This window comes from Anopheles stephensi, unplaced genomic scaffold, assembly GCF_013141755.1.
Source record: "Anopheles stephensi strain Indian unplaced genomic scaffold, UCI_ANSTEP_V1.0 ucontig447, whole genome shotgun sequence".
NCBI classification, from domain to species: Eukaryota; Metazoa; Arthropoda; class Insecta; order Diptera; family Culicidae; genus Anopheles; species Anopheles stephensi.
In genome coordinates, this window is record NW_023405399.1 from 62,929 (window position 1) to 77,027 (window position 14,099).

The following is a 14,099-nucleotide window of genomic DNA, read 5'->3' on the forward strand; positions in this document are numbered from 1 at the left end:
AGGATTAATCGTTTTTCAACACCGCAAACATCGTTAGACGAGAGGATTATGTTTTTTGGAAGCCTTACTTTAGATTACGGGCCGGTGACTGCAAATGGTAGGCACCGTTGTGACGTATCACGTACTCCGTCCAGTAGATGGCCGTCTCGAGTGGGGTAGATCTTTGGTCTTTCAGCAGAATCTGTCGTCGTCTGAAAAACAGCCGGGGGTTAAGAACGAGCAGGATAGAATCAACTCTTGAGCAATGCTTTCATTAGCAAAACCACTTACTTCGCTTCCCGCCGGTACCGCGGATCGTGGATAACCTTGTGGATGGCGCGTATCAACTTGTCGCTCGTTATCGTTGCAAGCTCGAGCCGGAGCGCGTACCCGTCGGTGACGGCTTTCGCTGCATTCGCGTCATGGTCACAGAACACGGGCATCGTGACGATCGGCACACCGTGGTACACCGTCTCGAACATACTGAGCAATCCGCCGTGCGTAACGAACGCACGCAACTTCCGATGTCCAAGGATGTCCTGCTGGGGCAACCAGCGTGCGATTCGCACATTCGCCGGCAGATCGGTAAGCAGGGCTGGGCTTGCTTCGTACTTCCAGAGCACTCGGTACGGTAGGCGAGCGAACGTTTGGACGAGCAGTTTGCGCAGATGGTCCGGCATGTTGGCTGCCTTTACGGAGGAACCCATCGAGACGTAGATGAAACCCGACTCGCCCGCACCGGCAATAAAGTCTTCCAAATCTTTCGGCAGTGCTGAGGCCGGTTTGCAGTGGATGCAAGCAATTTCGGCAACGTTCGGCAGTAGCGGCCGGGGATAGGTAACGCTTGCCTGTCCGTTCTGCAGTATGAAGCTTACGTTACGCCCAAGGCTCCAGATGTTTGGCACATCGGAACCAAGATGGCGGCGTACCATGTGCTGGAGGTAAAGCATCGAGGGCTGGTAGGAAGAGATGGAAAAAACGATAATTGTTTAATATTGTGTTACTTCCCGGAAAGCTGGGTTTGTTTGCTCCGGTTCAATAGATTTCGTGAAAAGCTGTTGCGAAATTGATTCGCTGTATTTTCGCACATCGTCTCGGCGATGAGTTCACGGGATGGGCGAACGAACTTCTAATGCAAAGCTGTGCACACCACAAGCGCTGATTATAAACACAACCGGCACTCGGAGCTGATAGTTGGCCGATTTTCTTATCCTTGACCCGTGCGTCACGAACTGGTCAAGATAGCAAGTCGGGACGGGCCGTTCAGCGTTGGCGGCGACATTTAGCTGGCAAGGTGTCAGGGTTACCGGGTATGCAAGTTGTGACGCTGATAGCTAGCTGCAGGGATGACGAACATGGTAATTGCACACGAAAGATGTTTTGTGCCCGCCAGCTCCAAAACTAGACCAAGACTAGCCAGCTACTTATGCGAGACGTGTGTCACTGAAGTGTGCCTCCGAGATGTGTGCGTGCACATTAGGATGTCCCCCCCAGACTGGTGGGGCTCCTGTGTTGTAGATTTACGCTAGTTACGGTCTACACACCTTTCCAAACACGCACATCCAAGGGCGATGCTGTAAAGCGTCAGCAAACAGCCATCGATGCTGGGCTTACGAACGAACGTCAAACCATTTGCTCTGGTTCGTCCTCGGTCGACTAGCGCAAACGTTGTTCTAGGAATTTCCACACCGCTATGTGCGCGTAATATTTTCATCCACAGTTGACATCAAACGTCCCCAGCAAAACCAATAATTCTATCAATGTGGCGAAAAGTATCAATCTAATAAACTAGACCACATACCGCAACGCTCATTAGTGCGTCCTAATCCTTCTCATTTAGACGAGCCGGGTTGAGCGCGCTTTTTCCGGCGTGGGGGTTAATAATTCAGATATTCATGATGATGATCACCTTTGACGGTATGCTAGCGGATGCCCGCGGATTGCTTATTAATAGAACGTTATTATTTAACCTGAGACTGGGATTGGGTTGGGTGTAAAGTTTCGCTGGACCCGGGTTCACGGGCTATTGTGGAGGAAGCATTAACGAGACCGGAGGATGAAAGCTGATCCATTAACGCACCAATCGTGTCGATCTGGCATAATTAGTGAAGTAATTATCTGACGACTGACCTGTGTAACCTGATGCCCGGTTTTTAAGGTAACGGGCGCTCAACTATGCTCCTAGCTCAAAAGTTCGCGTCCGCGGTCGACTTAGATCGGGAATGGAATGGGTTTTGTGAGGCTCAATCATTAAATGATGTTAAATTGATGAATTGGATATCAATTTTAGGGACGAGTTACAACAGGCATTAACTAAAATTTTTTACGGAGGATGTCCTAAGTTGTGTCCAAAAAAAAGTGAAGTAATTAAATTAAGACGTTCAACTTTCTCGGCGAACTATTGAGCAACTTTGAGGATAAATGGTCATACTTACCGTGTACACGGCATCGGCAATCAGCGTGTGGAATGTGTTGGACAACCGCTCGAAGAAGTCCATGTCATCCGTAGCCGGCCGGTAGAAGACGGGTGTGGTCGAGTACGGTACCGGATTTCCTGCCCAAGACATCGACCCGGTGTAGAAGCCAACCGTGTTGATGTACATGAACGGTACGCCGAGCCGATAGACCAGCCCGAGCGCACATTCCGGGAATGCTCCGTCCAGGATCATTAGGTCAAACTTGCGCCCCAACAGGTCCATCGTTTCCTTGTCTTCCAGCGTTGCATCGCACACCTACACCGAAGAGAACCAGCGAAGAAAGTGAGATGAGAGTTTTTCCAACTTGTCGATTGCTTCTTTACGTAACTGGACAGCAGGACAACCATCGAGACAGAAAAACGAAAAAAAAAGCCTGACGTCAATCGTTTCGGCTAAATCAAACACGATATTCATCCACACACAGAGTGGCCGGTGTGAGCCGAAATAATGAACCGCGACCGGTGTAACTAAGGGGGAGATGAGACACCAGGACAAGCGAACATGAACCTTTGCTTAACGAAGAAGTATCCTGCACCGTCTACTAACGAGGATTATGAAACAATGTTTCTAAAGTGCGAGAATCGCATTCGGTACGAATTTGGTGCACACGTGGCAGGGAACTCGAAGCTGGTCACTCGAGCCCAAAGACTCGATCTCATCCCTTCATCACACACAGCGTCAGAAGCACTAGAATCCCTAGGCTAGGTTTTAACTTTTCGCCAGCGTGTCCAAAAGAATGTTCGGGTTCTACTTTGGCATCCACTTAACGATGATACTTGTGCGATGAGGATGATGATGGGGATGGTGTGTGTTGCGTTCGACCTCATCCCATGCTATGCGAAATCCTGGTCCCGGTCCCGGAAGGCATGGATGAAGAATGTGTGTTCGTGTGTGTTCTTATTAAAATTTCAGATATTCCCGCACTAGTGGCAGCATCGTTCAACCTCTCCACACGATTGTGGGTTTTGCTGGGGTGGCCTTGTTTGGGTGTCATGATTTTATCAGCGAAGAAGAGGAACATAACAGGAGAGTAAAATATTTACAATTTAGACCGTTAATTTCCTAGAAGTTCAATATAGGATGTATAGAATGAGAAGATTAAAGACAAAGTTATATCTCTCAAGATGAATAAACTATTTCTATATAAAATGTATAATTAAGCTCCAGCTTCAGCTGTTGGGGATGCTTCAAGCTACATAGATGTGCCTGTAATACTGCAATATACTGCACTGTACTAGAACTGTTGTAACATATGGCTTTAAGCTCTCTTTCTCCTCTCTCTCTCTCTCTCTCTCTCTCTCTCTCTTTCTCTCGGTCTAATGTTTGTTGACACCACAGCCAAAACACCCCACAATAATTCACTTGGCGTTAAGCAGGTGCAGTGCAGCAGCTGCTGGTGGTATGTACTACATCGAATGGCGCCAGAACGATTTATCGACACTTTGCAACACTGTTGACTGTTTGTGGCCATGTGCAAATATCTGGATTTTGGAGGATATTTCATACAGTGCACAGTTAGAAATTGCTGCTGCTACTGCTGGTGGTGCTCTTATCAGCTAATGCCCTTGTTTACGCCGAACTTCAGTTGAAAGTGTGTCCGTCAGCCATGGCTGAAGGTTTCACGAATTACATGTTGCTCTCCGATTTGGTATCCTCGCAATGTCACTTTCTATCTCAAAACTGTCTCAATAGTTTACAGAATTTGTAGCTCACGTGTGGCCAATTTTTCAATCACGTTTTTCGATTACAGATTTACAAGGAAAAATAAAGAAAAGAAAATGTTGTTTTCTATTTGAATAGCTATTTGCGCTAGTAGTAGATCTTGGAGGCACTAAAACAGAGGGAAATGCATAAGTTTTGTTTGAACTTCTTTGCTGCTCGAGATCTGTATCAAAAACAACGAATTATTTATTAAACAGAATCGGAAGGTTCCTTTCTTTAAAATAAATCGAAAAAAAGTTGTCATACTAAATTATCATATTTGTGTTACTATTATTAACCCGGGACCTCTTCACACGGCAGGGCAAGGGTTGACATCCCATCCAGGAAAGGAAAAAGAAGAAGAAATTATTAATCCAGCAACGGTGTCACTGGGTGCGGCACTGGAATGTGAACCAGAATCTGGTTGATTCTGGCCAGATTCGATTTTAACGAAATAATTTATTTCATCAAACTTTGCATCCAGAAACTTTGATTGTTTAGGATTGATCTGCTTCCAGCACCACTTGCTGGATTTATGTGACTTAGACGTCTATAGCAAAAAATTGGCTGAACAGAGCCTATGAAACACAATGATAGATATGTCCATGCTTTTGCACGCGGCACCACAATAATGTCTGAAAAGCCAGATCGAATCTTACTTAAAAACGATGAATGTTGATCGTTAAGAATTATGCTCCGAAATACTGACTAATAAATTTTATATAAAAGAGCTCCTTCGAAGTATAGGATAGTTGGAGCATCTTATGGGAATATTTAATGTTATAGCTTCGAATGAAATTTCTACGTCTAAGTGTCAAAATATTTTGAAGTTGTAATTCATTTATAATTTAAAAGTCATCTACAAACGTTTCATCAGAAATTTGGGGTATTTATTTCAGAATGGTTAAACATAAAAAAATTCGCAGTTCATTTTTTCGTATTTATTTATTCCAAGCTTTATGTACTTGTTGACGACACAAAACGAAAAAAAAACTTGCTGATGACACAACACTGACTCAAAATTACACTGTTCAATTATCACGTTAGTTTTAGAGAAAAAAACTTTTCAAAAACGGAGTATTTTGTGTATAAAATTTCATACGCTAGGCAGTAACTCATTACTGCCAGACATAGAGAAGAAAAAGATAAAGAGAAAAAATAAAATAGTATAATAGATCGAAAAAAGAGGGCCAATAAATTAATCGAAAACTTTATCGAGCAACGTGTAGTGTGTATTTTACTTCGCAGATTATGGTAAGTAAACAAAAACCATATGAATAAAACAGGATACAGGGAATGAAAGCAAAAAAACTCGAGTGATTTACAAGCTACTGAACAAAAAACGATGTTGGTGAAAAGCACTTAGAGGCTTTTTTGATTTATTTTTTAAAATGAATAAAATAAATAAAATAAAACTGTTCGAATTATGCCCCAGTTTTGTTCAAGAGCGATCCCTTACAATGAAGACACTTACGGCCAAACCGTTGTGTAGTTCACAGATAAAGGAAAATCCAGTCTACTTTGAATTTTAGTGACTTTGAAGGGGAATTAATCAACAATTCTAAATATATGCTTTATCACATACAGCATTGAGCATCAAATAGGTGTAGCTGAGTAGCAGGGTTTCAGCAAAGCTATTCAGTTCAAATGTGTTGAAATCTATTGCATTTTCAAGTCTTTTTTCCGTGACGAATCTTGTCATGCGATTCTAACGATTGACGCGACTTAGCAGCCATAGCCCAGAAAAACCGAATTCTTCTTTAACTTGAAACAGTATCAAAACAGGTCTTCCGGAGAAAAAGTTCTCTTTCCTAATTAAAATCTAGTAACAGGTCTAATTCATTCCAATACCCCTGTAGCACTGCATCACAATTAGGTTGCTTTTATTTATAAACTTAATCGCAAGTAGAACTGTAGCTGAAAGCGACCATCGGATCGGACCCGTAGTGTAATGCAATGTTACAGAAAAGTGAGAAAAGTTACACCGTCGCCTGAACTGTTGTTCGTTCGCTCTTATCCATCGGAGAGTTTCGCAACTTTAACTTCAACTTTCCGTGTGACGTTGCTCCAGCTTCTTCTCCAAAGTCTTGGCTAAACTTGGCTAGGATTTCAAGTGCTGCTAGCCATTTTATCCAGTAATCCAGGATAGAGTTTATGCCGTGCATGCTTTCTATTGGCCAACTTGAATTTGGTGTTGGTTTTGCAAAGTTCGTTCCCTGGAACATATGGCGAAGAGTCACGTTTTTATAGCACAACTGTAATGAGCAAAGAGAGATATAAAAGCACGAAATGCTATCTGTTTATCTCACATTAAGAAGCTATCTTCTTTATGTTTGTTACTGTTCAATGAACTATAGAATAGAGCATACAGCAAGAGCATTTCTATTTAATCACGTGCTCGTGTACTCGCTCGTGTGTTCCAACTTGTCAAAACTGTTCCAATAACCGATACTTCCCTGCGTTCTCATACACCGTCCGATTGAGAAATCACTTCATTTGAACTACAACAGAACAGTTTTATTGTGTAACCTTTCTCCAACACGGATGGGCTCGGGGATGAATTCAATAAATAGACGACACTCGACGAACCGTGTCCGAGTGAAGCATAGTGCAGACGATAGTGAGGTGAAGCTGGAGCTTTCTCTTTGTCCAAGACAATACTTCGAACGGAGACAATACGTATCAAGGTGATCAGACCGAATTTCTAACGAAAATGAAGCTTTTGATGCTTTGGCTCAGTGTTGCATCGCTCGCAGCAATAATTGGATGTTCTGATGCTCAAGAAACGAAGCAAAGCGTTCCGGAGCGCAACGATACGAGCGTCGGCAACGATGACAATCATCCCGAAGAGGACAGCTGTACACCAACAAGTGAGTGGTTGTGGAGGGGAGGGGGAGGGGGGAAATCATAACGCAATAAGGATAGAAAATGGTGGACTGCCTTTTTTGCCGGATCCGGAATCGAATAAACCATCAAATATTGTTAACACCTACAACGCAAACCCCTGTAAACCATTCCTTGTATCTTGGCACGCGTTTCAGAGCAATGTGGAGTGGACGAGGTGTTCAAATGCTGTGGACCCTGCTACCAGCTAACCTGCTACGGTTCCGTGATCGACTGTGCCGGCCACTGCTTCGCGGAGTGTTACTGCGTGGAAGGCTTCGTGCGAGAATATCCCGCCGGCCGTTGCATTCCGGAGCAGCTATGTCAGCGGCCCGTACTGCCGATCCTGTCCGATGATGATGACGATGAAAGCTTTTAATAAACCGTAGACCGTATTCTATTCTCAGTAATCGACGGGTAATTCGGGACTTGCAAACACCTAATTTTAAGCCTCCACCAAGTTCAAACACACGGCCACACCTTTCTACGCACGTGTCGTCATAATTTGTGGGTCGTCGCGTCTGGGGAGTGACGGGATGGAGAGCTGCCCCGCCGATGATGAGCAACACCTTCTGGAAAAAAGGTGTCAGTTTCAGTGGCGGTTTGTTGGCACAGTTGGCACATGGGAAGACAAAGCCGTTTGCCGTCTGTGGAGCGTGGCTATAAAATTCATGTATGTGCGACAATCAAGCCTTGTGAGTTGTTTCGCGTGGTCAAAGTGTGTTCCGAAGCTGAGCTTGAAAGGAAAGATTTCACCCGTTCTCCACCATGAAGTGCGTTGCTGTTGCGGTTTTGTTCGGCGTGGTGTTGCTGGCCGGTGCCGCATTTGCAGACGAATCGGAAGAAATCTCCGTCGAGCAGTCGGTTGAGGCAAACTGTGAAGTTGGTAAGTTAATGGTGGACACGCCTATCGTTTGGTCGTCAGAAGCCTAACTATTCGCCTACTCCTCTCTTGGTAGAAAAATGTAACGGACAGTACGAAGAGTTTAGGTGCTGTGGAATGTGCTACCAGGACACGTGCATCACCAACAAGATAGATTGCGAAAATAAATGCACCAAAGGATGCTACTGCATTAAGGGATTCATCCGTGAGTACGAGGGTGGCAAGTGCATGCCGCAGCGCCTGTGCCAATCGTACCTTCGCAGCGGATTCAGCAGCGGCTAGGTGTGAAATCTTGAAGTATGCCATTGTGAATGTGTACCAATAAGTTTCCGAAATACAGCAGCTTAACAAACCAACAATTTCGAGTGGGATTATTTGCTCTTAGTTGCTGCTAGTCAGCTTTAAGGCAGACGATACATTTTAAGGAGAGGTAGACTAGTTTCTACTAGTTTTGAGCGCATTCACCAGCCGTAACATCACTGAATAAATAGCCTTTGTGAGTCATTTGATTAGCTGCCACAAAGCTTCAACAGGCTGTGTAAACTTTCCAGATATCTGCTCGGCTATAGAAATGAGGTCACAGTTAGCCAATGGAATGCTCTTCTAAATCGAGAAAAGAATCACACATCACACGCTCACAGTGTAGCGGTGATTCCTCCTCTATCCTGCGTACGGAAAACCACTTACCTGCCACGAATATCGGAAAGCATCCCACAGCGATAGCGGCATATCACCTCGCATCCGTGCCCCGAGCAGATCCCAGTTCGTGTAGTTCCGGATGTACTCCACCAGCCCGGACGGTGTTATCTCCTGCAGCCCGTGCAACGTAAAGTCAGCCGGAAAACCATTCAGAAACGTTATATTATGGCCGCTGGGGAAGAGGAGGCAAGAATAAAAAAAAATGAAAATCAGAATGAGCTACTGGCAGGCAGCATGAAACAGTTGGCTAAGCACTTTGTCTGTGCTCCGTTTTTATGTAGCGCAAAGATGCAGCTGTTTGTCGATAATTACTTGCTATAAATTTGAGATACCTTTCGGGGCAAGACGCTCTTTTCTAAGCATTTCTTAAAATATTTGTAATCAAAGTTTAGGCGAATGTTATTTTGGATTGATAACAACGTACTTAACCGTAGCTTTTCTCCTTTGATTAGCGAACCTATTCGAATTGGTGGTGACGTGCATATGTGGTTTAGATTTAGTTTCAGCTGTAAACATAACTTCGAACCTATCAGCGTAATCAATAAGAAACCTGCTTATGACGAAGTTTAAAATACACTCATACTCGTCGATATCGATAATTATACTACAGGAGTATTTGGAGGATATTTCCCTACGCGACCTGACCGATCGCAAGCTTTCCGTTCGTAAATTCGTCACCAATAACGCAATTCGAAATGGCAAAGCATGAAAATAGTTCCGTCTGAACCGAGTGTTAGAGCCAAGAACAAGAGTTACATCAGTCGTGAAGAGAAGTTATAAAGTTAAAGAGAAAAACTATCAAAGCTCAAGTCATTTCTGGGCTCTGTGCAGAATGTAATGGAATATTTTTAAGGTACAACCGACTTTGAGTCACTTGGACCTCTTTCATCTCTCATCTGTATAATTACATTTATATTGGGTATTGGCCAGAAACTAAGTTAAATTTATTGGGCAATAGGAATGGGAAGGAATAGGAATAGGAATTTTATACACCTCGGTTAAATTTGCCCCTCGGTGAGTTATATGGTGATAACACAGAACTTCTTACCATGTGTGCTACAGACTGTACTTACTATGGTCTAATATACTGTATGGAAGATTTTTCAATTACTCTCCTCTTAAGTTATTATAAATTTCATAAATAATATGTTTTAAGTTTTCATAATAATTCTTTTTTTTTATGTAACTGCACTTTTCTGGAGAATCTCAGAAGCTTTTTACTGTCCTTTCCCATCTGGGGACTAGATATTGCCAATATTGTCGTCTAACTTACACAACACTTTAATGTAGATTTTTTTTTGTAGATTTGTCTAGCAAGATGTGGAAATTTTGAAGGATCACAATTTATATGATAAATCCTGTAGCCATTTTTGATGTCAAGCATTAGCTGGCTCGCAGTTGAACCTTTTCATTGTGTCCCTGCTTCCTTCAGTCTTCAGTGGTGAGCCTCTTTCATTGCCCTTATTTATGGTAGAACTGAATTTAGTTTGGGAAGACTTGATTCGTCTTCTGAACTGGAACAAAATATTGGCTAGTTAACTATACCGGATTTTGTTAATGACCTAGCAATGTTCTGAATGTTTCTGAACTCTGCTCATAATGAAATGAATAATCTTTTTTATAGAATAAGATTATTTTGCACTTCTTAGCCACGCCTGAGGTGACGTTGGTTGGATGGGTCAGTTATTCTTTGAGTTATTAGATTTGATTATGACTGTTCTTAAAAGAACGCAAGCTATAGGTAGAACTGATCTATTTTCGAAACATTTCAACCTTCAGGCTTCCAGGCTTCAGAAATGGTTGCTCTAAAATATTTTCCAGTCCAGGTTCACCTATGTATTTTCTTCCTTATATCAAGCAGTATTGAGAAAGTAAGGCAGATCATTTTTACAGTCCTGAACATCTTAAGCAGTGTTCAGAAATGTCTGGAGAATTCTACTTCTTATCTCGCACTACAACTTCGAGCTGTCTCGGCATCCCTTTTTGTGACTTCATTTATAGCTGTATAGCCATCACGCAGGACTCGGCAGGACCGGGGTTTGAATCCCATCCAAACCAGCCTCCGCACTACTTTGCTACGAGTAAAACCAAGTCACAGGTTAAAGATTTTAGTGCCAAGGAAGAAGAGAAGTACAGTCGGTTCTGTGTATGGGGAGACGGTCTGGATGGGATTTGACTCCCGGTCCGGCCTTGAGAAGACCGGCGCCGCTATCGGATCATTACAAATAGCTCTGGATAATCGCCAACTTTAGTATAAGCTCACAATGGGAGGCAACCCACTGGAGATGACCAGATTACTTAATGAGTTGAAGAGATTCAATAGCCTATTCTTTAAAACCAACTTCAATAGGTAAGGAATCTTACATTATGTAACGGGAGCCATTGCAATTTTGAGCTCCGTAGCTTGTTCGTATGAATTAAATTAAATTTAACACTAAAAGTTTGTGGATGTAATGCAAATGTTCAATAATTTCCTTTTCACTTCACTCAATCGCTAATATTGATCCGCACATTAGCATCTCTGGACGGGAATAGTTTGGTGCAAAAAGGGTTCAACAAAAACCTCCGCTAATTGAAACGCTATTCCTCCTCCCCTTACAGCGAACCGTTGATTTGAGACGAGGCGAGAGAACTTGCACACGGTACACGAGCTTTCGTTTCGTTCTCCGTGAGCAGGTTATGCAATTATCCGCGGAGCTTTTTTTTGAAACTTATTTGCACAGTACACTCGAAACGAAAGGCAGCGTAAAGGATTAAACGTTGTTTGATAACGAACGTCGCGGTGCTTTGAGTGAGCGGATGTTTTTTTTTTTCGTTTGGTGCCCTTTGCTAGATCGTTAGGGTGAGCCGTGCTGATGCTTACTGGCAGCTTTTCAATTAGCCCTTGAATTTAGCCCTTGACAGAGCCCGAGTTTGTCTGCCGGGAGAATGACAAAAAATGAACCCCGACAAGCGGCGATCAAAATTAATTCCACCGTCCACAGCACGTGTCCCGGAAGGACATACAAACAGGCTGCGTACGCTCACTTGATCCAATAATCCAATTGCCGCTTCTGGTGCGGTAATAGTTTTTGTTTTCTGTCTAAAAACTGAGCCCCGATGTCTTTGTGGTGGACGGCTGACAGGTGCATCTCCCGATGCACAGGCAAGCTTTACCTTGCTGGCCAGCTTAACAATGCACCGGAGATTGTTAGTACCTACCGTGGTATGAGACCCTTTGCCAGCTCCAAGAACGGGATCTTGTGGGATTTGGTGCCACCCATCGTGATCATGAGAATGTCGGACCCGGAACAGCATGAGGCGGCCAGCAGTCCCGCCAGCAGCAGGATCCGCAGTGTCATGGCTTTGGCTAGAGCTAGCTGATGGTGATTCTGAGGAAGAGGAGCAAAAAAAAACGTGGAGATTAAATGTTAAACGGATAAGTCACTCGTTAATTGATACATACAGATGCACAAAGTTAGCAGAAGGAGTGTTTGTTTTCTGTTGTGGATGCTTTTTAAAAACTAAAATTCCTATCTTTAAATTTGAAACTACAAACCTACGAACGAAGTGTACCAGAACTGTACTGGATGGGAACTGTCCGAAGTACTCTTCAAAAACCACCAATTAACATGAAGTGGTCAGATTGTTAGCTCAGAACTTGGTTTTCAATTATTTCGTTCCGCATTTGACGATTTAAACGCTTACATTCCATAGTTTTGACCACGATAATAGGGTTCAATTAAAACAACTCGGTGATTGAACACTTCATTTGAGTTCTGACTTTTTTCCGACACTATTTTTAAAATCAAAACCTTTAAAACTTTACTATAAAACCAAATAAATCGTTACCGATTTACCTTCAATATCTTCTTGAGTGGCATTACTGCTTCGTTTTGCAAAGCTTCATTTATTAAAGTAAACTCATTGATTAGGGCTACAATGTTGAACAATTTACTAATTTTTTGATGCATGTCGATAATGATCCTCAACTTAGAACAGAAATCGTCGTATCATGCTTACGATCAAGCAATTCTAAATTGCTTTTTAATAGCTTTTTAAAATTGTCGTAGTTTGCATTCGACTAAATAAATTGTGGACTTGTGTTTAAGTTAAATTATACCAATTTTATCGGAAATAGCCTTTGGTTACGTGACACGCGTTTTGTTGTTGAGCAGTTGTGCTCTCACATTTTCATATCAGCTCCGTTCGGTGTTGTTTTTAGTATTGCCTATAAGCTTTGGAGCTATTTTTATCTCTAATCAGGGGCGGATAATAGTATAAATAAACTAGGGAGTTGATTGGGACCTCGAGCTTTCAAGGGAAGCCGTTCTTATTGACAGAGGTGTAGCTTCGTATAAGCAGGCTGTTCGGGAAGCTTCGATCATTTAAAGAGCCCCGAACACCATAGGGGCACTCGTATAACGCCTCCGTTGGACCTCTTATTCAGACCCAGTTAACAGATTCCACCTGTTAGAGGCCTTCAACATTGATTCTGCTTAGGGCTGATACAGGCTAAGGGCTGCCTCACGGGGACTTGATTCACCGCCACTGGCTCTAATATTTTAGCTTCTGGCCTTTTACTTCATAGGATCAAGTATCACGAAATTTTTCGGAATCTGTATGGATTCTAAAACCCGGCGGCATTCATTAACCTCTAGTCCAGCCATGCAGACCTCGTTAGCCATTTGCCTTTATTTACTTTATCTCACTGCTTTCCTTTTTTGGTCTTGGTATAATCCTCCTTTATTGGTATAATCTGTATCTCTGTGTGCTTTTTATCGTTGTGTATTGGTTTTACAACCTCCCAGAATTAAGCTCTACGTCACATATTACTAGGTCTATCTGCCATGTACTGTTGGATGCTTTTCGAACTTTTAAATATCACCTAGATTTGTTTTATGGTGATGGTAATCTATGGCACACCTGTTGGCGTTGCAACCACTTGATAAAAGAGCGTCAGCCGCAGCTTCCATCTCATAGCCAATTGTTATTACCAGTAGCTGATTGAACTGCTACATCGATGAACTTTTTGTCATGGAGTTAATCTGCGAACCGGGGCCCGGTAGTAGATGTGACAGTGGTGCCAGTCTTCATACTGCTGGACGGTGAGTGAGGTCTGACTATCCAACTATGAGGTATCATTAAGACTAGTAAGCCAGAAATAACAGGCATGACCTAAGAAGTCTTTAGTCCAAGAAGAAGAAGAAGGAGTAAATCGGCGAACAGACCTTCATGAGACCCATGAGCTGGGGATCATCCCCTGACTACAATCATGTTTTACTGACTAAAATCTTCATAAGGCTTTAACAAACATTTCCAGGTTATCGGCTAGGCCATTACTCCAGCAAATACGTAGATGATCTAGAAACGTTAATATGCTTCTACAAAGAAAAGCGATTACAATAGTTAATAGAGATAATCTGAGCTGCTCTCTGATGATGACGATCCAACAATGAGACAAGCCATGTGTTGGAGTCTTTCTGATACTCTGGGAA

General features: G+C 42.9%; 2 protein-coding genes across 9 annotated transcripts in view; one reads left to right on the top strand and one right to left on the bottom strand.

Annotated features, from left to right (window-relative positions):
• LOC118517059 (UDP-glucosyltransferase 2-like) overlaps positions 1 to 14,099 on the bottom strand; it is a 45,380-nt gene that overhangs the window by 1,023 nt on the left and 30,258 nt on the right. For 7 of the 8 annotated variants that reach the window (XM_036062915.1, XM_036062911.1, XM_036062912.1 and 4 more), the window contains 5 exons: positions 11,824 to 11,993; positions 8,611 to 8,794; positions 2,415 to 2,711; positions 271 to 935; positions 69 to 191 (listed from right to left, as the gene is read on the bottom strand). In XM_036062915.1, the coding sequence (XP_035918808.1) occupies positions 69 to 191; positions 271 to 935; positions 2,415 to 2,711; positions 8,611 to 8,794; positions 11,824 to 11,963 (1,409 nt within the window). In that variant the 5' untranslated portion in view covers positions 11,964 to 11,993. Of the gene's footprint in view, positions 1 to 68; positions 192 to 270; positions 936 to 2,414; positions 2,712 to 8,610; positions 8,795 to 11,823; positions 11,994 to 12,067; positions 12,173 to 14,099 lie in introns of those variants that run through there. The other variant, XM_036062916.1, reaches the window with a different exon arrangement.
• On the top strand, positions 7,720 to 8,282 carry LOC118517061 (chymotrypsin-elastase inhibitor ixodidin-like). The gene is made up of 2 exons (XM_036062919.1): positions 7,720 to 7,926; positions 8,000 to 8,282. The coding sequence occupies exons 1-2, from the start codon at positions 7,809 to 7,811 to the stop codon at positions 8,203 to 8,205; spliced, it is 324 nt and encodes a 107-aa protein (XP_035918812.1). The 5' UTR covers positions 7,720 to 7,808; the 3' UTR covers positions 8,206 to 8,282.

What these genes read in the sequence shown, in the direction of transcription:
- LOC118517061 (XM_036062919.1), top strand. Translation starts at nt 7,809, where the DNA reads ATGAAGTGCGTTGCTGTTGCGGTTTTGTTCGGCGTGGTGTTGCTGGCC. An exon ending in TGAGGCAAACTGTGAAGTTG is followed by an intron (nt 7,927 to 7,999) that starts GTAAGTTAATGG and finishes CTCTCTTGGTAG; the next exon opens with AAAAATGTAACGGACAGTAC.